General features: G+C 58.5%; 1 protein-coding gene across 3 annotated transcripts in view; it reads right to left on the bottom strand.

Moving 5' to 3' along the window:
* The window catches only part of LOC100457565 (collagen alpha-1(XVIII) chain), a 121,688-nt gene that overhangs the window by 12,703 nt on the left and 85,040 nt on the right, over positions 1-23,945 (bottom strand). For all 3 annotated transcript variants that reach the window (XM_054542644.2, XM_054542645.2, XM_054542647.2), the window contains 17 exons: positions 20,064-20,195; positions 19,569-19,631; positions 12,922-12,948; positions 11,848-11,883; positions 11,038-11,109; positions 10,695-10,730; positions 10,251-10,340; positions 8,977-9,006; positions 8,828-8,854; positions 8,303-8,365; positions 7,953-8,027; positions 6,956-6,982; positions 6,632-6,685; positions 6,120-6,194; positions 5,058-5,126; positions 4,534-4,576; positions 3,464-3,526 (listed from right to left, as the gene is read on the bottom strand). In XM_054542644.2, the coding sequence (XP_054398619.2) occupies positions 3,464-3,526; positions 4,534-4,576; positions 5,058-5,126; positions 6,120-6,194; positions 6,632-6,685; positions 6,956-6,982; positions 7,953-8,027; positions 8,303-8,365; positions 8,828-8,854; positions 8,977-9,006; positions 10,251-10,340; positions 10,695-10,730; positions 11,038-11,109; positions 11,848-11,883; positions 12,922-12,948; positions 19,569-19,631; positions 20,064-20,195 (982 nt within the window). The remainder of the gene's footprint in view (positions 1-3,463; positions 3,527-4,533; positions 4,577-5,057; positions 5,127-6,119; positions 6,195-6,631; positions 6,686-6,955; positions 6,983-7,952; positions 8,028-8,302; positions 8,366-8,827; positions 8,855-8,976; positions 9,007-10,250; positions 10,341-10,694; positions 10,731-11,037; positions 11,110-11,847; positions 11,884-12,921; positions 12,949-19,568; positions 19,632-20,063; positions 20,196-23,945) is intronic.

Genomic DNA, 23,945 nt, shown 5'->3' with positions numbered 1-23,945 from the left:
CTACACACCCAACACACACACCAAACCACACACTACACACCCAACACACACACCAAACCACACCCCCACACTACACACCCAACACACACACACCAAACCACACCCCCACTACACACCCAACACACACACCAAACCACACCACACTACACACCCAACACACACACACCAAACCACACCCCCACACTACACACCCAACACACACACCAAACCACACCCCACTACACACCCAACACACACACCAAACCACACCCCACTACACACCCAACACACACACCAAACCACACCACACTACACACCCAGCACCCCCATAGCCACACTCCACACACACCCCACACCACACACCCAACACGCACATACACACTCCACACACCCCCCTCACACCCCCACCCCCTCACACCACACTACACACCCAACACCCACATACGCACACTCCACACACCCTCACACTCCCACTACACACCCACATATACACACTCCACACACCCCACTACACACCCAACACCCACATATGCACACTCCACACACCCCCACACCTCCACACTACACACCCAACACACCCACATACACACTCCACAAACACCCACACTATACACCCCCCCACTACACACCCACATATGCAAACTCCACTCCACCCACACCCCACTACACACACTCAGCACACCAACATATGCACACTCCACACACCCCACACCACACACCCAACACCCACATACACATTCCACACCCCCTCACACCCCCACCCCCTCACACCCCCACCCCCTCACTACACACCCAACACCCACATACGCACACTCCACACACCCTCACACCACTACACACCCACATATACACACTCCACACACCCTGCACACCCAACACCCACATATGCACACTCCACACACCCCCTCACACCTCCACACCCAACACACACATACGCACACTCCACACACCCCCTCACACCCCCACACTACACACCCAACACACACTCCACAAACACCCACACTATACACCCCCACACTACACACCCACATACGCAAACTCCACACTCCACCCACACCCCATTACACACAGCACACCCACATACGCACACTCCACACACACCCAAACCCACACCAGCCTCTGGGTGCCTTGACCTCTCCAGCCCTCACGTTCAGGGAGCGTCTTTTGTAAGCAGCATACGGTTTAGCCATATCCCACTGACAATGTCTGTCCTTCAATGGATGTATCTACCCTCGTCATACTTAGAGCACCTGTGGATGTATCGGGGCCTAAATCTACTGTTTTATTTCCTAGTTTCTATTCATCCCACCTGTTCTGCATTCCTTTTTCTCTCATGTTTTGCCTTCTTTTGGATTTACTGTGTGTGTGTTAAACGTCCTGTGTGTGCCATCCTGCCTGCCCTCCTGCCTCTCCACCAGTGTCAGCTCTGCATTCCTCTCCAACCTCACCGTCCAATATAGTGAGAACTACCACCACTCCCCAGGGCGCTGAGACCACGGGAACCCCTAATTGCACTGACGCTGGGACACCGTGCTGTGCAGCCTGTGCCGGTTCCCGTAGGAGCCTCTGACCCCACTGTTGCTGGTACCCTGTGCTGGGCAGCCCACACTGGTTCCCAAGGGAACCTCTGACCCCACTGTCACTGGGACGCCAGTTCCTGCTGGCATTGTCTCTCCCCATCTCTGTACTCCTTTCCCTCGGCCTCATCTTCCCCCTGAAGTGCCCTCCACCGCCGACACAGCTCGGGTCTGGAGTGCCAGCCTGCATGTCATCCTCATTCTGAAGGCCACGGGAATACCACTGGCTGTCGGAGTCTACACTGGCAATTGACTTTCTTGGATATTTTGGAAACCATTTATGGTCTTCCGGCTTCTCCCGTTTTGCTGAGAAATCTCGTCACTCTAATTGTTGATCCTTTGAATAAGGGGAATGCTCTGAGCCTTCCTTGGCTTTGGAAGAGCGTCAGCCATTCCAGCTGCAAACATTGTTCCCTCTGGAGCCCTCGGAGCCCTCATTCTGGCTCCCAGGGACAGGCAATCCCATGTCCACCAAAACCTATACACAGGTCTCAAGCTCCAACTGTTCCGCCTTCAGCCCCGGGTTCATCCCAACACCTCTGAGCTTCCCAGCTCTCTGCTGCCATCTCCAGGCTTCCTGTGGCTTTTGAATGTGTGACCTTCGGAGTTCAAGGTGGGTCCGATGACCCCATGAGCTGGGCCTCCTGGTCTGGTGTGTCACTGGCCTCTCCTCCTGGTTCCTCCTGGTTTCTGGTCATCTGTGCATCACTCAGTCCTTCCTGGGCGTCGTGTGTGATGCTGAGAGATCCAAGGCTGGGACGGGCGCATCTTCCATCTTCCCGCTTGCTTTCTGCCTGCCTTTGCCTCCACAGGCCTTAAGGATGTCCTGGCCCAGACTCGGCCTCTGCCTGCCTGGTCCCTTCCCACCCCAGGGTGCAGCCCCAGCAAGAGCAGGTATGGCGGCCTCCTCTGCAGAGGACCCTGGCGGTGAGAGGGGACCCTGATGGCGAGAGGGGACCCTGGCGGCGAGAGGGGACCCTGGCGGTGAGAGGGGACCCTGGTGGTGAGAGGGGACCCTGGTGGTGGAGAGGGGACCCTGGTTGTTAGAGGCGCCCGAGGCTGGCCTGGCTCTCTGGGCTTCTGCTCTGCCAGCCCCCAGACATCCTCAAACAGTGGTTTTCTCACATTTTATCCAGCTGTTCTCAGTGGTCTTGGCAGGATATCCAAGCAGCCCTGCCACCCTCAATGGAGGTGGGGCTCGGGGGGAATTCTTGTCCTTCGGGGGAGCACGGGTGCTGGGCTCACCCTCTGGACGGCCTGTCAGGCAACGCCTCCTTCCCACATGAGACCCTGGAGAGTTTCTCGACAGAGGGTCCTCCAGTGCCGACCCCCGGCCCCGTGGAGGGGAGGGGGCATCTCAGGACTGCCGGCCCCGTGGAGGGGAGAGGAGGGGGCGTCTCAGGACTGCCGGCCCCGTGGAGGGGAGAGGAGGGGGCGTCTCAGGACTGCTGGCCCCATAGAGGGGAGGGGGCGTCTCAGGACTGCCGACCCCGTGGAGGGGAGGGGAGGGGGCGTCTCAGGATCGCCGGCCCAGTAGAGGGGAGGGGAGGGGAGGGGGCGTCTCAGGACCACCGGCCCCATGGAGGGGAGGGGGTGTCTCAGGGCACTGAAGCTGCTGTGTCTCTGCGCAGTGCCCACCTGGGTCTACCGTGGAAGGGCAGCCTGCTCCTCAGGAGGTGATGGGGGTATCTTGCTGGGCCTGTGCCCTGCAGCCACCCTCGCCCCCAAATCCAGGTCCTGTGAGGGCCCCATCAACCCAGAAGGGGCTTCCTTCCTCCCGTAGGGTGAGGTGGTCACCACCCAGTGATGGTCCAGGACTTGCTTGGGGGGGGCGGCTCTAGATGTGACCACACTTCAGTGCTGGCCACGCCATGGCTCTCCTGCCTGGGATGCCCAGAGCTGCTCACCTGGTGGTCCGGGGGGGCCCACTTCTCCTTTGGCGCCCTTGGGTCCTGGAGGGCCCTGATTCCCTGGAGGAAGAAAGACCCAGTGCCCGTCATGGAGTGTGCCAGGGAGGGCTCCAGGGTGGTGCCCCTCCTGCCCGAAATGCCCCAGTGCCTGGGGGCCTGGATGGGGGGGGCATCAGATGGGGGGGCCTGGATGGGGGGCATCAGATGGGAGGGCCTGGATGGGGGGCATCAGATGGGAGGGCCTGGATGGGGGGGGCATCAGATGGGGGGGCCTGGATGGGGAGGCCTGGATGGGGGGGCCTGGATGGGGGGGCATCAGATGGGGGGGCCTGGATGGGGGGGCCTGGATGGGGGGGCATCAGATTGGGGGGACCTGGATGGGGGGCATCAGATGCGGGGGCCTGGATGGGGGGGCCTGGATGGGGGGACCTGGATGGGGGGCCTGGATGGGGGGGCCTGGATGGGGGGGCATCAGATGGGGGGGCCTGGATGGGGGGCATCAGATGGGGGGGCCTGGATGGGGGGGCATCACATGGGGGGGCCTGGATGGGGAGGCCTGGATGGGAGGGCCTGGATGGGGGGGCCTGGATGGGGGGCATCAGATCGGGGGGCCTGGATGGGGGGGCCTGGATGGGGGGGCATCAGATGGGGGGGCCTGGATGGGGGGGCGCATCAGATGGACATGGGGACAGTCAGGTAGGAGCTCCTGGAGAGTGGGGGCGCCCTGGGTCCCCCTCAGCAGGCCATGTCGGGGCCAGGCCACACCTGCAGGGCACGTGCTGACCAACAGGAGGGACGGGGCTGCTTCTACCCTGCTTTGGCCAGAGAAGCAAAATCTAAATGGAGAACAGCAAATGGGGGCCACCCCAAGGTCAGGTCCTGGACAGCTGTGCTGGGAGGGCCCGCAGGAAGGGCCAAGGTCATCGGAACTGGGGCGTGGGCTGGGTGTGTGGCACTGGCCTTGGGGCACTGGGGGAGTCTCACTGCTGCTGGCACGGGAAGGAAGGTGGGGCTCTGGAGCATCCCTTCAGAGCCTGTATCCCCAGCTGTGAGCCCGGGACCCTCACCTGGCAATCCTGGAGGCCCGGGGCGGCTGGACTCTGCAAACACCTGCAAGGAATGGGGAGAGGTGGCTGCTGAGGGCGATGTTCTGAAATGGAGGCCACCACCACTCAGGGGTCCCCAAGCCCAGAAGCACCAGCCCCTGTATGAGGCCACATGGCAGCCTCCCCCAGTCAGAGACGGGAGGGAACAGGGGTGTGGAGAGCAGGAGCCACGGCGTGACGCCACTTGGCCCTCGTCGGTCACTTCACCTTGCTGAGCCTGGGAAAATGGGGGTGCCCCTAGCACCCCTGGGCTCAGGCCCTTAGCAAAGTCAGCTGGAAGCAGCTCCACAGCCAGAGAGCCCTCCCTTCCCCAGGGCTTCGCCTTCCTTAGGAACTCAGCTGCTAATCCACTGCCCACCAGACTGGCGCATCCTAGAAGGACCCCCAGACGCAGAGGCCAGGGGAGAAGAAGGCCCAGCCCCTCTGTGGGGCTCTGTGTGACAGCCAAGGGCGGCTGCAGGACAGTGGGTGCCCTGGGGACTTACATTGCTGTCGTAAACAGGAGTCCCTGGAGGGCCTGGGGGCCCTGGAGGCCCTGGGGGGCCGGGCATTCCCTGTGGGGAGGACAGAGAGCTGTTAGTAAGGCTTATAGCCTGCCTGTCAGGCAGCAGCTGGGAGCAGAGACAGTTCAGAAAAATCAGAAAAATCAGAAACCTGACCAGGCAGACCTCTGACCAGGCAAAATCGAGAATGCAGTGGGTCACTGGGGCCACGGCTCCCTGAGGACAGGAGCTGGCCCCGGCCCCACCTCATCCCACGTTGGAGTCGTGCACAGATGTCCCTCGGGAGGAGTGAAGAGGCCACCGGGTCTGCATCTCAGGTAAAAAGGTGACTGAAAATGCCCCACCCTGCCGACATCAGGGAGACAAAGCTCTTGGCTCAAAAGACAGCAGAGTGGACGCCTTTGGGCTGAGCGGGAGAACCCCCAGCATGGAGGGCATGGAGGGCATGGCCCAGGCCCATGGACGCCCTGCTGAGAATCCACGGGGGCCTGTTGTGTGTGTGTGTGTGTATATGGGTGCACATGTGTGCATATATGTGTATTGGTGTGTATGCATGTGTATACGTATGTGTGCATGAATGTACATGTGCAGTGTGTATGCCCATCATGGAATGGGCCAGGGAGGGCTCACAATCATGTATGAGTATATGGATACACGTGTATACATGCACATGTATGTATATATAAGATGTACGTGTGTGCATGTAGACAGGCGTGTATATCCACGAATATATGTGTATATGTGCACGTGTGGATGTGTGTGTGCATGTGTGTGTGTGCATGTGCATGGATGCATGTGTATGTGTGCACACATGTACGAATATGAGCATATATGTGCATGCATGTATGAGTGGGCACACGTGTGCATGTGTGTGTGGACATGTATGAGTGTGCATGGGTATGGCAGGACCAGTGCAGTGTGGCCACATGGCACGGCTGCTTATAAGTGGCCTCTGAGAGGAGCTGCAGGACCCCAGGCTGTGGCCAGGCCATTCCCAGGTCCTGGTCTCCCAGCCACCCAGGCCGCCCCTTGAGAGACACTCACCCTCATGCCAAATCCAAGGCTGGCATCTCCGGGCTCCCCTTTCTCTCCTTTCAATCCGTTCATCCCGGGGCGACCCTGGGGCGGAGCACAGGGGGTGGGGACTGCTGGGCACTGGTCATCACCAGCCACGTTCCCGCAGGGTGGCTGCCGTAGCCCCACGCCATGCCCGGCCCACCCTCAGCCTCACACGTTCCCTGCCCTCAGGCTACCCCGGCCCTTCTCACCCCTTTCCTGCACAAGGACCCTTTTGGGAGGAGGTGACTGAGCCTAGCACACACAGGCCCACTGCCCTGTCTGCCCCCAGGGCTTCCTCTTGGGTACTGGCCCCTCGTGGGGTATCGCCAGCCACATCCAGGACAAGAGCTGCGCTCAGGCAGGGCCAGTTCTTGGGGGAGGACAGTGGGTGCAACGGCCATCCACTCCCCTCTGGGCATGTCACCCCCATGGGCCTGGGCTGCTCCCCACCTGCCAGACCCCATCTGCTGCCCCCACTGGAGACCCCAGGTCCTCACCGGCCGTCCAGGAAAGCCAATCTCTCCCTTGTACCCCGGCCGTCCGTATGGACCCTGCAAGAGGAAGGGAGCCAGGCTTAGTGGGGCAGACCCTGGCCCTTGTCCACGAGTTGGGGGGACCTGGGGAACGGGAGGGGCTATGCAGAGCCCAGCACCCTCGGCCACCCATCAGCTCGGAGGAGCCCACTGCAGCCTCACACCGACACCTGCCCCACACGCTTTAAAGCTGCACTAGGGAGCATGAGCTCAGCAGCCACGGGCAACCGTGTCCTTAGGGGCTGTCATGCCCGAGCTCAGTGCAGAGAAAGCCAAGAGCTGACTTACCGGGGGTCCTCGGAAGCCCGGCTCTCCCTGAGCAAAAAAACAAGAAGACAGGGTTAGGTGGCAGCTTGTGCCCCACCTGGCAGCCTCCCTGAGGACCCCTGTGGTCCCTTTGGGTGCACTGGGCAGTCCCCAAGGAGCAGGCAGCCCTGGGGAGGACGGGAGACACTGGCAAGGGGAGGGTCAGGATTGGGGTTTGCGTCCAGGTTGGTGCAAGCATGGGGCATGCCCCGGGGCCCTGAAGCAGGGGTGGAGGGTGGAGGGTGGAGGGTGTGGGCCACAAAGTGTCGTGGTTGCCGCAGGCCCTGGCTCCAATGCACAGCTGGGTGGGACAGTGGAGCTCTCGCTGGGCCTAGGGATCCTGTGTCTGAGGCCCACCCCAAACACCCCGGAGGGCTCACTGCTCCCTCTGAAAGTGGGAGAGCCGGTGCCCCACACTCCAAAGATCCAGGCTCCTCCCTAGGACCCTCCCCGAGGGCTTTTCTGGGCGGCTGCCTGCAGGGGGTGGGGACCCAGGCACAGGCCCCTTGAGGAACTGACTCCGGGCCCTGCCAAACTCAGGGTCCTGCAGGCACCCTGGGGCTGTAGAGAGGAAGGAGCCTGCGGCTGCTGCCCACAGCATCAGGGCCCCCAGGAAGAGGCTGGAGGGGCAGCCAGAAACCTGCTGAGGCTGAGCTGGTACAGCCTGGGCTCCTGAACCCCACAGGCCAGGCCCCAAGGAGGCGTGAGCTCAGAGCCGCAGCTCACCGAGAACCTCCACTCGGCAGGGTGGGCTCAGGGGCAGGGAGGGCTCAGGGGCAGGGAGAGGACGAGGGGCCGGCGGGACCACTGACATGGGTGCGAGACAGGAGGGGCCACGAGGGCCAGGCCTGGATGGTGGAGCCCTGCTTGGGAGACGCTCGTGCATCAGGAGCCAGACCCTCAGGAAGACCCTGCCCAGGCTGTCTCCACGGCCCCAGGAGCCCCCACGCCCGCTGGAAGGAGGCTGCCTGGCCCTCACCTTGGCTCCTTTCTGGACAGGGCCCAGGGCACCGCCGTCGGGCCTGAAGATGCTGCCCGGTTCACCCTTCTCACCCTGGAATGGCAGGAGGTCCAGCAGGGTCAGGGCCAACTCCTTCCCCACAAAGCCTCACCCAGAGCCCCGAAGGCAGGGCCACTGTGACTGGGCCTCGCAGTCCGGGTCCTCTCACGGGAGGTGACCACAGGGACGGCCCGAGCAGGGATGTACCCCTCATGTGTCACAGCAGCAGCCGGGGGGTCCCGGGTCCCTCCCAACAGTGGTCACCTGGGCAGGCTGGGGCCACCCCTGGGTCGCAAAGGCGGTTGAGAGACAGCACCTGAGACCCTTACCTTGGGTCCCGGGGAGCCTCGTTCGCCCTTAGAGCCCAGGTCGCCCTTGGGTCCTGCAGGTCCCTGGAATGGAGGCCAGGCAGTGAGGCCTGGTGGCTGGCGTCTCCCCCAGCCCCAACGGCTGCTCCATCTCCCCCGACAGCTGCCCCCAACAATATGCCTGCCTTGTCAGCCCCACCAGGACCTGTCTTGGCCCCAGCCTCACTCCAGACACTGCAGGCCTCAGCAGGTGACCCCCACCAGGACCCCTCCCGGCCCCAGCCTCACTCCGGACACTGCAGGCCTCCGCAGGTGCAAGAAGCTCCCTCAACCTCACGGGTGCCCACCCAGCACGGGGCCTGCCAGGGGCTCTCGCCCACATTCCGCTCCCATCATTTCCGTGGAGACAGTGACTGTCGCTATCCCTCAGGCCTGATGAGGCCCACCCCAGCTTGACCGGGCTGCTCTGTGCTACCAGGCGGAGACCCCTCCCCAGCCGGGAGGGCAGTGGAGGGCAGCGTGCAGCTCTGGCGCCAGGTTACTCACAGGAAAGCCTGCGAAACCTGGCCGGCCCTGGGGAAAGAGGGACGGCGTCAGCTGGGGTCATCACGCACCCGCGCGGCTGCCCGGACCCCACCCAGCCTTGAACCCAGGTCCCCACAGGCCCATCTCTTAGAAGCTGGGCAGGCACGTACCTCAGGTCCCGGCACGCTCAGGACGGATCCCTGTCCACGAGCAAAAGGAAAAATCGGAAACAAAGAGCTGCATTTAAAATTAAACTGGACTCGAGCGACTTACAGATCAACAAAACACCAAACCAAGAAATTCAAGGAAAATGTTGCTTTCCAGTCTTCCTGGGCCTGGGGCGTCCCTCCTGCAGCACAGACGCCTCTCGGCTCAGAGCAGCTGGAGGCAGACTCCAGACGCCCTAAGGGCCACAGTGTTTACTTTCATTTTGGTTTAAAATGCTCCTCTCTCTGCTAGATGCTCCCTTGCTTGCCAGCGGAGGTGGCTCGGCCTACGGGAGGCTTTTCTGATGTTCTGATGACTTGACCGTCACACCGAGGTCCCTGTAGCCTCTCGGGCTGCCCCTGCCTCGCAATGCCTGTCTGCCTGCTCCTAGCAAAGCCATGCTGGGGCAAGCCCTCTCCTGCCTGTTCCCAACTCCACCCTTCCTCTCAAGACTGTTATAGTCCCACCTCCTAGGTGGGGAACTGGAGCACAAGGGTTAGGTAACTTGTCCAGTGTCACACAGCTGACGGTGCCTGCTCTCAGCTCTGCCCCGGGCAGCCCCTTCCACTGGTGGCCATAGAGAAGCAGGGATCTGAACCCCTGGCCACACCCAGCTCTGCTGCCCTGGGCCCTGCATCTGCCCGGGGCTCAGCTCCCCGCCCAGAGCAGGGCTTGGTCCCTGTGTTCCATGTGGCTGGGCAGAGACGCGTCTGCCTCTGTGAGGCCAGGGTGGCACAGGGACCAGTGGGATGCACTGCTGGCAGGCGCAGAGGGTGCAGCTGAGAGGCCTGATGGACGGGCCGCAGTGGGGAGGAAGGTTCCGGAATGAACACAACCTTCACCAGAGAGCCAAGGGTGCGTCTGCTTCTTCTGACGGGGCAGCTGGGTGACTACACGCAGCTTTGGGGCCACAGTGTCAAGGACACAGGGACTGAGCCCAGTGGGAGCCTTTGATGTAAAAACACTGGCCCCTGTGCAGGCCCTCACCCCTCCCCGGTGTCTCCATCACCACATGGAGCTGGGCTCCCCGGGCGTCTCTGACCGAGGGCGTCTCTGACCGAGGGCGTCTCTGACCGAGGGCCTCTGCAGCCCCCACCATGGAGTTGGAGTGTGGCCTCGAAGTCAGGGCCTGTCCTGACCTGGGGGGTGTGGGGGGGTGTGTGCGGCTCAGGGAGGGATCTCTGCACCCAGTGGGGGTTCTGGACAGATTGGGTGCCCACCCACGCAGCGTCCTTACGTCCTGTTCCGACACGTAGACCACAGGCCCCGGGGGTCCGGGGGGGCCAGGGAGGCCTGGCTGCCCAACTCCGTCCTTCCCTGGATCTCCCTGGAAGAGGAAGCCACGCGTCCGGCATTTCATCTCAGCTGCTCTGGTCAGGACCCCAGAGTCCACCCAGCCCTGGAGGGGGTGCCCAGAGCCCATGGGGGGTGAGGAGGCACCCGGGGCTGTGGACTGTGGCCTTGGAGCCCCCTGCCAGGCAGGGCAGGCTCCAACAGGGACGGTCGAGCCACACACGCTGCCCCCAGCCTGAAAGCCACCCCTGTCAACTTGCAGGTCTTTGCCCTGAGTCTCTGAGGTCACATGGGCAGCAGGGGGACGGACCTGGGCGCAGCTGAGGCCAAACCTTCTGGGATGTCCCAGCGCCCCCCACCCCCATCCACCCACCCCAGGGACACTCACCTTTTCTCCCTGGCTGCCTCTGTCTCCCTTTGGCCCCTGAAGACACAGGAAGGAAATAGTTCATCACCAACAGAAACAGGAGCCCCTGGCCCCCCGTGAGGGATGGCTGTGATGAAGATGTGGGGTTATTTCCCGACCGGCTGGGGCCTGGGAGGCAGGCAGCCACCGAGAACCCTGACAGAGACTTGTACTCAGCTCCTGGCACTCAGAGACCCAGGAGAGGGCACACGGAGGCCCAGGGACCCGGGAGGGCATACCTCGTGCCAGCTTTCATCTTGGCATAGTCCCTTCAGGGCTCCACGCCCCCTGCCCCCCGCACCCTGGGCCTACCAAGGCGGCTCACCTGGGGCCCAGCAATGCCCTCTCTGCCAGGGAGGCCGGGGAACCCAGGGGCTCCGTCTGCTCCAACTTCTCCCTGAAAGGGTCACATGGAGGACGCAGGGCATTGGCCACACGCCCAGGAATGCAGGGACCCCCATGTGGAGTCCGGGGTACCCGTGGACGTGGCGATGGCCTGGGCTTCTCTCTCTTATCCCTGTGGGCCTGAGCGGGGGCTGTGGAGGGATGGAGCAATGGGGGAGGGAGGAGTCGGGGGGGGGGAGCCGGGAGGAGGAGGAAGTAGGGGAGGAGGAAGTGGAGGAGGGGGAAGTAGGGGAGGGGGAAGTGGGGGAGGGGGAAGTAGAGGAGGAAGTGGGGGAGGGGGAAGTAGAGGAGGAAGTGGGGGAGGGGGAAGTCGGGGAGGGGTGTGGGGGAGGGGGAAGTCGGGGAGGGGTGTGGGGGAGGGGGAAGTCGGGGAGGGGTGTGGGGGAGGGGGAAGTCGGGGAGGGGTGTGGGGGAGGGGGAAGTCGGGGAAAAGGAGGGAGAGGTGGGAGGCTGGTGGCAGGGGCCGAGGGGGCCTGCACAGCCAGACAACTGGGAGGGAGGAAGGCCATGTTTCTGACGCAGTCAAACCTGGGGGTGCCCTGGGGTTGGGTGCCCTGCAGGTGGGTATCCTGGGGGTTGCCTTTGAAACCAGCACGTCTTCAATTATAAAGAAACAAAGCAGTGGCAGGAAGAGCGGGGGAGGCCGCCCCGAGCTGATCTCCGCAGGCGTCCACCTGGGCCCTCCCTGCCTCTGCCTGGCCACGTCCCTGAACCCGGGCACAGTGCTTACCTTCGCCCCCGGCAGCCCAGGCACGCCAGGATCCCCCTAAGTAAATAAAGGGGCTCGGTGAGTACCTGCTGGGGCCAGCCCAGTCCTCAGGCAGTGTCCACCCCGGGGGAAGGGAAGGGTGAGTTACCCAGGATGCATCTCACTGCCCTCCCCCAGCCCAGAGCCGAGGGGTCCCAGGGACACTAAGCAACTTGTGCAGGGACCTCGTGGCCCACGCTGGCCGAAGGCACCCGGCCTGGACTGCTGTGGAGCCTGGGGACATATTCCATCACGAGGACTGCAAACAGTACCCCGCTGAGATAGCCTCATTCAAACAATTTAAGAAAGCAAACACACAGCCCTTCCCAAAAGTCAGCCTTTTGAAATGTCCCGATGTCTTGCAAATGAAAGCAAAGCATTCTCAAAGGAGCAGGTGCCATGGCAGGGGCTGGTGACGCGTGAGAGTGCGGCCCCAGGTGGGCCCCGTGCGCCCTTGGCCCCGCACGCAGCAGAGGACACTTTGATGAGCACGCAGCAGGGTGAAAGGCAGCTGCTGCCCAGGGCCCAGGAGAGGAGGCTCCAGGCTCCCCACTCAGGCACCTGCCCTGGGAGCTTCGGGGCCTGGGCAGGGGTGGGGTCTTTGGGGCCAGGCTGGGGGCTGGTGTCCCCCAGGGACGGGGGGAGCAGAGGACACAGCTCCCGGGTCCTACAAGGTCACCACGCCTCTGTCCCTGAGCCCAGGAGTCCACCTGTCCCTGAGGCTGAGGTGGGGACCCTGAGTTCTTACCCATGCCCCTCTTTTCAGCCCAAGTCTGAGAATATGCTTCAGGTGTGTGAACCCAGGAATCTTGATTCCTGGGCTTCGGAGAGAGAATGGGACAACAGCCCCTTAACGCTGGAAGTCTAGGTTGGGGGTGGTGTGTGATTATTTCCCTGTCAGGCTTTTTTGCTGTATTTTGCAAATTTCCCAGGATGAATTCATCCTACTCCTGCCATCAGAAAACCCGAGGCAAGGCCCTGTCTCCCCCAGCCCCAAGGTGTTGAGACCAGGGCCGAGCCAGCGACCACAGAAACCCAGGCATATCCGTCACTGACCTTGAGTCCTGGCAGGCCGGGGGGTCCCTGTCAGGGCAAAGGAGACACAGTGTTAGTGCAGCTGGAGGCCCCACTGTGAGATGCTTCTGCCACAAGAAAAGCCCACTGGTAACAGTCAAGACTTAAAAATACGTGTGTAAAAGGAAATGTACTAAGTTAAAATGGTAAAGCCATTCTAACTTACTATGGAATCAATTAGTTTCTGCCTAATTGAAATTTCTCATTCATTTTGCTCCGAGTAAGAAATGTGTCCCAGCCAACCGTGCTCTCAACAGGCTGAGTCTCAGCATGAAGCTGGACGCTGTGGCTTCAGCCACCCCATGTGTCTCTTGGGCAGGGCTGTGGCCCTGGGGGGGTCCTCCATGCTGGTGCCACGGGAGTGCTGGTGGCGTGGAAGGGACAGCGGGGGCAGGGGAGGAAGGAGCTGCCAGCCCCTGGGTCTGCCCCTGACACGTCTGAGCTGTCTGAGCACAGTTGTTTTGGGATTTTGGTCACTCCTTGCTGGCCCTAACCCTGAGCGGTATACACGTTAACAGTAGAACAAGGTGGCTGGCCCTAACCCTGAGTGGTATACACGTCAACAGTAGAACAAGGTGGCTGGCCCTCACCCTGAGCGGTATACACGTCAACAGTAGAACAAGGTGGCTGGCCCTCACCCTGAGCGGTATACACGTTTACAGTAGAACAAGGTGGCTGGCCCTCACCCTGAGCGGTATATATGTTTACAGTAGAACAAGGTGGCTGGCCCTCACCCTGAGCGGTATATATGTTTACAGTAGAACAAGGTGGCTGGCCCTCACCCTGAGCGGTATACACATTTACAGTAGAACAAGGTGGCTGGCCCTCACCCTGAGCGGTATACACGTTTACAGTAGAACAAGGTGGCTGGCCCTCACCCTGAGCGGTATATATGTTTACAGTAGAACAAGGTGGCTGGCCCTCACCCTGAGCGGTATACACATTTACAGTAGAACAAGGTGGCTGGCCCTAACCCTGAGCGGTATATATGTTTACAGTAGAACAAGGTGGCTGGCCCTCACCCTGAGCGGTATACACGTTTACAGTAGAACAAGGTGGCTGGCCCTCACCCTGAGCGGTATACACGTTTACAGTAGAACAAGGTGGCTGGCCCTCACCCTGAGCGGTATACACATTTACAGTAGAACAAGGTGGCTGGCCCTCACCCTGAGCGGTATACACGTTTACAGTAGAACAAGGTGGCTGGCCCTCACCCTGAGCGGTATATATGTTTACAGTAGAACAAGGTGGCTGGCCGTCACCCTGAGCGGTATACACATTTACAGTAGAACAAGGTGGCTGGCCCTAACCCTGAGCGGTATATATGTTTACAGTAGAACAAGGTGGCTGGCCCTAACCCTGAGCGGTATACACGTTTACAGTAGAACAAGGTGGCTGGCCCTCACCCTGAGCGGTATACACGTTTACAGTAGAACAAGGTGGCTGGCCCTCACCCTGAGCGGTATACACATTTACAGTAGAACAAGGTGGCTGGCCCTCACCCTGAGCGGTATACACGTTTACAGTAGAACAAGGTGGCTGGCCCTCACCCTGAGCGGTATATATGTTTACAGTAGAACAAGGTGGCTGGCCCTCACCCTGAGCGGTATACACGTTAACAGTAGAACAAGGTGGCTGGCCCTCACCCTGAGCGGTATACACATTTACAGTAGAACAAGGTGGCTGGCCCTAACCCTGAGCGGTATATATGTTTACAGTAGAACAAGGTGGCTGGCCCTCACCCTGAGCGGTATATATGTTTACAGTAGAACAAGGTGGCTGGCCCTCACCCTGAGCGGTATACACGTTTACAGTAGAACAAGGTGGCTGGCCCTCACCCTGAGCGGTATACACATTTACAGTAGAACAAGGTGGCTGGCCCTCACCCTGAGCGGTATACACGTTAACAGTAGAACAAGGTGGCTGGCCCTCACCCTGAGTGGTATATATGTTTACAGTAGAACAAGGTGGCTGGCCCTAACCCTGAGCGGTATACACGTTTACAGTAGAACAAGGTGGCTGGCCCTCACCCTGAGCGGTATATATGTTTACAGTAGAACAAGGTGGCTGGCCCTCACCCTGAGCGGTATACACGTTTACAGTAGAACAAGGTGGCTGGCCCTAACCCTGAGCGGTATACACGTTTACAGTAGAACAAGGTGGCTGGCCCTCACCCTGAGCGGTATACACATTTACAGTAGAACAAGGTGGCTGGCCCTCACCCTGAGCGGTATACACATTTACAGTAGAACAAGGTGGCTGGCCCTAACCCTGAGCGGTATACACGTTTACAGTAGAACAAGGTGGCTGGCCCTAACCCTGAGCGGTATATATGTTTACAGTAGAACAAGGTGGCTGGCCCTAACCCTGAGCGGTATACACATTTACAGTAGAACAAGGTGGCTGGCCCTCACCCTGAGCGGTATACACGTTTACAGTAGAACAAGGTGGCTGGCCCTCACCCTGAGCGGTATATATGTTTACAGTAGAACAAGGTGGCTGGCCCTCACCCTGAGCGGTATACACGTTTACAGTAGAACAAGGTGGCTGGCCCTAACCCTGAGCGGTATACACGTTTACAGTAGAACAAGGTGGCTGGCCCTCACCCTGAGCGGTATACACATTTACAGTAGAACAAGGTGGCTGGCCCTAACCCTGAGCGGTATATATGTTTACAGTAGAACAAGGTGGCTGGCCCTCACCCTGAGCGGTATACACGTTTACAGTAGAACAAGGTGGCTGGCCCTCACCCTGAGCGGTATACACGTTTACAGTAGAACAAGGTGGCTGGCCCTAACCCTGAGTGGTATATATGTTTACAGTAGAACAAGGTGGCTGGCCCTCACCCTGAGCGGTATACACATTTACAGTAGAACAAGGTGGCTGGCCCTAACCCTGAGCGGTATACACATTTACAGTAGAACAAGGTGGCTGGCCCTAACCCTGAGCGGTATACACGTTTACAGTAGAACAAGGTGGCTGGCCCTCACCCTGAGCGGTATACACGTTTACAGTAGAACAAGGTGGCTGGCCCTCACCCTGAGCGGTATATATGTTTACAGTAGAACAAGGTGGCTGGCCCTCACCCTGAGCGGTATACACGTTTACAGTAGAACAAGGTGGCTGGCCCTAACCCTGAGCGGTATACACGTTTACAGTAGAACAAGGTGGCTGGCCCTCACCCTGAGCGGTATACACATTTACAGTAGAACAAGGTGGCTGGCCCTAACCCTGAGCGGTATATATGTTTACAGTAGAACAAGGTGGCTGGCCCTCACCCTGAGCGGTATACACGTTTACAGTAGAACAAGGTGGCTGGCCCTCACCCTGAGCGGTATACACGTTTACAGTAGAACAAGGTGGCTGGCCCTAACCCTGAGTGGTATATATGTTTACAGTAGAACAAGGTGGCTGGCCCTCACCCTGAGCGGTATACACATTTACAGTAGAACAAGGTGGCTGGCCCTAACCCTGAGCGGTATACACATTTACAGTAGAACAAGGTGGCTGGCCCTCACCCTGAGCGGTATACACATTTACAGTAGAACAAGGTGGCTGGCCCTAACCCTGAGCGGTATACACGTTTACAGTAGAACAAGGTGGCTGGCCCTAACCCTGAGCGGTATACACGTTTACAGTAGAACAAGGTGGCTGGCCCTCACCCTGAGCGGTATATATGTTTACAGTAGAACAAGGTGGCTGGCCCTAACCCTGAGCGGTATACACGTCAACAGTAGAACAAGGTGGCTGGCCCTCACCCTGAGCGGTATACACGTCAACAGTAGAACAAGGTGGCTGGCCCTCACCCTGAGCGGTATACACGTTTACAGTAGAACAAGGTGGCTGGCCCTAACCCTGAGCGGTATACACGTTTACAGTAGAACAAGGTGGCTGGCCCTAACCCTGAGCGGTATACACGTTTACAGTAGAACAAGGTGGCTGGCCCTAACCCTGAGCGGTATACACGTTTACAGTAGAACAAGGTGGCTGGCCCTCACCCTGAGCGGTATACACGTTTACAGTAGAACAAGGTGGCTGGCCCTCACCCTGAGCGGTATACACGTTTACAGTAGAACAAGGTGGCTGGCCCTAACCCTGAGCGGTATACACGTTTACAGTAGAACAAGGTGGCTGGCCCTAACCCTGAGCGGTATACACATTTACAGTAGAACAAGGTGGCTGGCCCTAACCCTGAGCGGTATACACGTTTACAGTAGAACAAGGTGGCTGGCCCTAACCCTGAGCGGTATACACGTTTACAGTAGAACAAGGTGGCTGGCCCTCACCCTGAGCGGTATATATGTTTACAGTAGAACAAGGTGGCTGGCCCTAACCCTGAGCGGTATACACGTTAACAGTAGAACAAGGTGGCTGGCCCTAACCCTGAGTGGTATATATGTTTACAGTAGAACAAGGTGGCTGGCCCTCACCCTGAGCGGTATACACGTTTACAGTAGAACAAGGTGGCTGGCCCTAACCCTGAGCGGTATACACGTTTACAGTAGAACAAGGTGGCTGGCCCTCACCCTGAGCGGTATATATGTTTACAGTAGAACAAGGTGGCTGGCCCTAACCCTGAGCGGTATACACGTTAACAGTAGAACAAGGTGGCTGGCCCTAACCCTGAGTGGTATATATGTTTACAGTAGAACAAGGTGGCTGGCCCTCACCCTGAGCGGTATACACGTTTACAGTAGAACAAGGTGGCTGGCCCTCACCCTGAGCGGTATATATGTTTACAGTAGAACAAGGTGGCTGGCCCTCACCCTGAGCGGTATACACATTTACAGTAGAACAAGGTGGCTGGCCCTCACCCTGAGCGGTATACACGTTTACAGTAGAACAAGGTGGCTGGCCCTCACCCTGAGCGGTATACACATTTACAGTAGAACAAGGTGGCTGGCCCTCACCCTGAGCGGTATATATGTTTACAGTAGAACAAGGTGGCTGGCCCTCACCCTGAGCGGTATATATGTTTACAGTAGAACAAGGTGGCTGGCCCTTACCCTGAGCGGTATACACATTTACAGTAGAACAAGGTGGCTGGCCCTCACCCTGAGCGGTATACACGTTTACAGTAGAACAAGGTGGCTGGCCCTCACCCTGAGCGGTATACACGTTTACAGTAGAACAAGGTGGCTGGCCCTCACCCTGAGCGGTATACACGTTTACAGTAGAACAAGGTGGCTGGCCCTCACCCTGAGCGGTATATATGTTTACAGTAGAACAAGGTGGCTGGCCCTCACCCTGAGCGGTATACATGTTTACAGTAGAACAAGGTGGCTGGCCCTCACCCTGAGCGGTATACACGTTTACAGTAGAACAAGGTGGCTGGCCCTAACCCTGAGCGGTATACACGTTTACAGTAGAACAAGGTGGCTGGCCCTAACCCTGAGCGGTATACACGTTTACAGTAGAACAAGGTGGCTGGCCCTAACCCTGAGCGGTATACACATTTACAGTAGAACAAGGTGGCTGGCCCTAACCCTGAGCGGTATACACATTTACAGTAGAACAAGGTGGCTGGCCCTAACCCTGAGCGGTATACACGTTTACAGTAGAACAAGGTGGCTGGCCCTAATCCTGAGCGGTATATATGTTTACAGTAGAACAAGGTGGCTGGCCCTCACCCTGAGCAGTATACACGTTTACAGTAGAACAAGGTGGCTGGCCCTCACCCTGAGCGGTATACACGTTTACAGTAGAACAAGGTGGCTGGCCCTAACCCTGAGCGGTATACACGTTTACAGTAGAACAAGGTGGCTGGCCCTAACCCTGAGCGGTATACACGTTTACAGTAGAACAAGGTGGCTGGCCCTCACCCTGAGCGGTATATATGTTTACAGTAGAACAAGGTGGCTGGCCCTCACCCTGAGCGGTATACACGTTTACAGTAGAACAAGGTGGCTGGCCCTCACCCTGAGCGGTATATATGTTAACAGTAGAACAAGGTGGCTGGCCCTAACCCTGAGCGGTATACACGTTTACAGTAGAACAAGGTGGCTGGCCCTAACCCTGAGCGGTATACACATTTACAGTAGAACAAGGTGGCTGGCCCTCACCCTGAGCGGTATACACGTTTACAGTAGAACAAGGTGGCTGGCCCTCACCCTGAGCGGTATACACGTTTACAGTAGAACAAGGTGGCTGGCCCTAACCCTGAGCGGTATATATGTTTACAGTAGAACAAGGTGGCTGGCCCTAACCCTGAGCAGCAGTATACATGCTAATAGTAGAACAAGGTGGAGATTTCTTAGGAATTTCAGATGCTACTCAGGCCAAACATTTGTTACTACCCAAAACTGGGACCACAAAAAGAATGTGATGACTTGAATTTCCCCAGAAAGGCCTTTCAGGGGGCACACGGCCCCATGTTCCTTTGTCTTGGCCACCCAGTGTCTCCCACTTTGCAGACCAGGCCCTCACCCCGTGGCTTTAGTTCAATGAAGGGGCATCTCCGAAGAGCGAGGGTGGCCCGTGGGGCACGGTGCCCGCCACACGTGGTCCTCACGGCTCTGCAGGGCAGCTTCCGATGCCTTGCAAGGCCAGTGGCTCTCAGGGACACTCTCCTGCCCCAGGCAACACCCCCTTTCCCCTCAGAGCTGGCCATGCCCAGCTCACAACAGTACCTGCGGCCCATCAGCGCTTCGGGCTGTTGACCAGAAGGGACCCCCGGAGCCTTCCATGTCATCCTGGAAGAGACACACAAGACACGTAAGGGCCTGTGTCCCTCCTTAGGGAAGGGCCCCTCCCTGGGCGGCCCGAGAGGATGGTGGGACATGCTTTGGGGCCACGGTGGTCTGGGGAGCCACCATTCTCAGATGGGGACTGTCTGCCTGGTGGCAGGGCCTGGGTGGGGGCCCCCCGGGGCAGCCCGTCTCAGGTCAGCTCATTCGCTCTTGGTCAGGGCACGGGTCCTGGGGCATGGCTGGGCCGAGTTCCCCATCAGCACCGTGGGGCACGGGCAACGGGCGAGAGACTCGAGCCCCACCATGGGGAATATAGAATCCCAGGCTGAGGCAGCGCCAGGACGTGCTGCTCTGTGAGTGAGATGCCAGGAGTAGTACAGCTGGGGCAACAGCAGCCCCCGGCTCTCCAGGGGGTCAGGTGTAGGCGGTACTCACAAATCCAGCGGGGAGTCCTGGTCCCGGTGGCCCAGGGGGCCCAGGGGGACCTGGTGGTCCAGCGGGTCCAGGGGATCCTGCCAGGCCGCTCTCCCCACGAGCGCCAGCAGGACCGGGGTCTCCCTTGCTTCCCTGCGTGGGGTGAGGAGAGTGTGTCAGGACCCAGCCCAGGCCCCGCTGGCCCTGCAACCCCAGTGTAGACACGTTTTCTTATGATGCCTTCTAAACCCTGCAAATCAAAAGGTAACGAACATTCTGCCAAGCAATGCAGGCCCCACAGCAGCCTTTCTTCTAACTTTACGACACGATTTCAGCCACATAGAAACACAACTGAGGAGAGAGCCACGGAGCCCGAACTTGGTCGGGGTTGGGCCCACATGCACAGCGGGAGGCACACATGCACAGTGGGAGGCGCACACGGCGCCCTCGTTACCTCCAGCCCTGGCTCCCAGGCAGGCGAGGGGAGAAGAGAAGAGAAAGGAGAGAGGAGAGGAGGCTCAGGACCCTGGGACCAGCCCTGGCTCCCGGGCAGGCGAGGGGAGAAGAAAAGAGAGAGGAGAGGAGGCTCAGGACCCTGGGACCACCGGGGCTAGAGTGGATGCAGGCGTTGCGGTGACTGTATTAGTCTGAAAGCCGTGAGAAGCAGGCGAGCCCGGAGGCATGTGCTGGAGCCATCGGTGACCCAAGGCCCCAGCCACCTGGAGTGTGAGGTGAGAGCCCGGTGCAGGGGGCGCGAGGCAGGGAGGCCCTGGGGCAGGGGTCCCGCTGTGACGTGGCCCAGCTGCACCACCCCCCTCGTCGCAGCCACAAGCTCCCTGAGCCTCGGTTTCCTTGGCCGTAGACGGAGAGGCCCAGGGTTCCTTCCTGGGCTCGGGACAGAGCGGAATGAGATGGTGTGAGCCCAGCACTGCCCACAACTGGGGCAGGAATGTGACCAGCTGCCTTGATATGGTCACAAGCCCAGCCGGAGGTAGGAAACCTCCGCAGTGGGGAAGGGTCTTTCCATGTCCCCCACAGGCGCTGGGCCTCCGAGCCAGAGCTTTCCCCGCCCTCCACCTGCCAAGGTGATCCTCGACTGCCGCCTGTCTCCTCCCTTCTAGGGCTGGGTCTCCGCTGCGGCCACCCTGCAACAGCTATGCTGGGGCTGAACAGATGGGTAGCAGGTACCACCCACTTAACTTGAGGGCTAACTTTATGAGAATCTTAGATTTTACTTTCTTGGCTTTAATCTATCTTAGTGCCTGACATCCTTTTATCGTCTTTAAAAATCTAATTTTTTTTGTTTTTAGACACAGGGTCTCGCTCTGTTGCCCAGGCTAGAGCACAGTGGCATGACTGTAGCTTACTATAGCCTTGAACTCCTGGACTCAAATAATCCTCCCGCCTCAGCCTCCCAAAGTGCTGGGATTACAGGTGTGAGCCACTGTGTCCAGCCTCATCTAATTTTTGATCTTTAAAAAGTGCCTATAAAAAAGTTTATTTAGGCCGAGTGTGGTGGCTCATACCTGTAATCCCAGCACTTTGGGAGGCCGAGGCAGGTCGATCACCTGAGGGCAGGAGTTTGAGACCAGCCTGGCCATCATGACGAAACCCTGCCCCTACTAAAAAAAAAAAAAAAAAAAAAAAATTAGCCCGGCGTGGTGGCAGATGCCTGTAGTCCCAGTTACTCAGGAGGCTGAGGCAGGAGACTCACTTGAAACTGGGAGGCAGAGGTTGCAGTGAGCTGAGATCACACCACTGCACTCCAGCCTGGGTGAGAGTGAGACTCTGTCTCCAAAAAAAGGTTTGTTGAAAACTTCTTTCTAATTTCATCCCTTTTTTCTTTATTTTCTATTTGGTTTACAATTAGGTTGTAGGGTTCTAGAATTCTCATTCATGTTACTTGACATTTTTGTTTTTTTTTAATTTGCATTATTTTCACATGTACATATCTAATTTTGCTGATTTTAAAGTTGATCAAAATATTCCTCCCCTGCTTAACTCAAAGCCTACATGTGTACATGTATGCACACATACTAGAGACATAGATGTGCATACACTACAAATACGTGTGTGTGTACATATGCTAGAGCTATGTGTGTGCACGTGTGCTAGAAATACATGTGGGCACATACCTAGATACATGTATGTGTATGTGCACATAACAGATACGTGTGCACATGCCCTACATACATGTATGTGTTGTGCATATACACCAGATACGTGTGCACATATGCTAGAGATACATGTGCACATACATGAGAGATGTGTGCACATGTGCTGGCTATGTGTATGCATGTGTATGTGCACGTATGCTGGAGAAGTGCATGTGTGTACATATGCTGGAGAGGTGTGTGTGTGTGCACATATGCTGGAGAGGTGCGTGTATATGTGCACGTATGCTGGAGATGTGTGTGCGTGTGTGTGTGCACATATTCTGCAGAGGTGTGTATGTATGTGTGCACGTATGCTGGAGAGGGGTGTGTGTGTGTGTACATATGCTGGAGAGGTGTGTGTGTACATATGCTGGAGAAGTGTGTGTGTGCGTGTGTACATATGCTGGAGAGGTGTGTGTGTGTGTGTGTACATATGCTGGAGAGGTGTGTGTGTGTACATATGCTGGAGAGGTGTGTGTATGTGTGTACATATGCTGGAGAGGTGTGTGTGTACATATGCTGGAGAGGTGTGTGTATGTATGCTGGAGAGGTGTGTGTGTGTGTACGTATGCTGGAGAGGTTTGTGTGTGTGTGTACATATGCTGGAGAGGTGTGTGTATGTATGCTGGAGAGGTGTGTGTGTGTGTACGTATGCTGGAGAGGTTTGTGTGCGTGTGTACATATGCTGAAGAGGTGTGTGTGTGCGTGTGTGCATATGCTGGAGAGGTGTGTGCGTGTGTACATAGGCTGGAGAGGTGTGTGTGTGTGTACATATGCTGGAGAGGTGTGTGTGTGTACATATGCTGGAGAGGTGTGTGTGTGTGTACATATGCTGGAGAGGTGTGTGTGTGTATGTGCACATGCATTCATTCCCAGCCCATGTCTTCTCAGCCCCTCCGGGTGCCCTCACCACCTGACTCGCAGCTGTCCTCTTCCTCACTCCTCTCCCCACTGGCCTTCCTTCCCTCATCACCCCCATCCTGGAGCTTGGCCGTGCTCTGGGGAAGTTCCCCGTTGAGTGCCAACCCCGTCCAGCCCCAGGTGAGGAGCTCCTGACGTTTTGGACATGATTCGAGTGGGCTGCCCACGGAGGCCTGGATCCTCAAGGGGACCTCCGGGGGCATCTGTGGTGGGGTCGGCACAGATCGAGGGCACCTCCGGGGGCGTCTGTGGTGGGGTCGGTACAGATGCTGACTGGAGGCCCAGGCCCGGCTCCCAGCCCCTCCTCTGCAGGGCTCTAGCTTCTCCTCCAGCTCCACTCCCACAGAACAGGAGGAGGAAGTGGGTCGTTGTGGGGGTGTCAGATAAACTGTCTGGTCAAGCAGGCTGTGGCCCAGACCTCAGGTTGCCCGAAGGAAGGCTGGGTCCATGGAGAGCAGCTGCCCTGAGTCCAGAGGGTCTGAGCAGACTCTGGGCCAGGCCAGGGCCGCCAAGGACACCCCGGCTGCCTTCAGCTCTCCCTCCGAGTGCCCCCAGATGCTCATGAGCCTGCAGGACGGGTGGATGGGGCTCCCCTATGGGGGGATGTTGGGGGGCCCAGCTCAGGGCCCTCCCCAGGCCACAGGCAGCCTGTCTACCTGCTGTGGCCCAGCCCCTCCTCCCAAAGCTCCCGGAGCTGCTTTATCACGCTTGCCACAGGGAGCTTGTTTCCAGATGAGCTCAGCTTCCAGGGCGCGTCTGCCCTCAGTTCACTGGCAGACCAGAGCTTGGCGGAAGCCACATCGCAAGAGTGACAAGGGCTGAAGCC

Source organism: Pongo abelii, chromosome 22 (assembly GCF_028885655.2).
Source record: "Pongo abelii isolate AG06213 chromosome 22, NHGRI_mPonAbe1-v2.0_pri, whole genome shotgun sequence".
Taxonomy (NCBI): Eukaryota; Metazoa; Chordata; class Mammalia; order Primates; family Hominidae; genus Pongo; species Pongo abelii.
The sequence above is the reverse complement of the archived record's forward strand: the minus strand, read 5'-3'. Positions and strand labels throughout refer to the sequence as shown.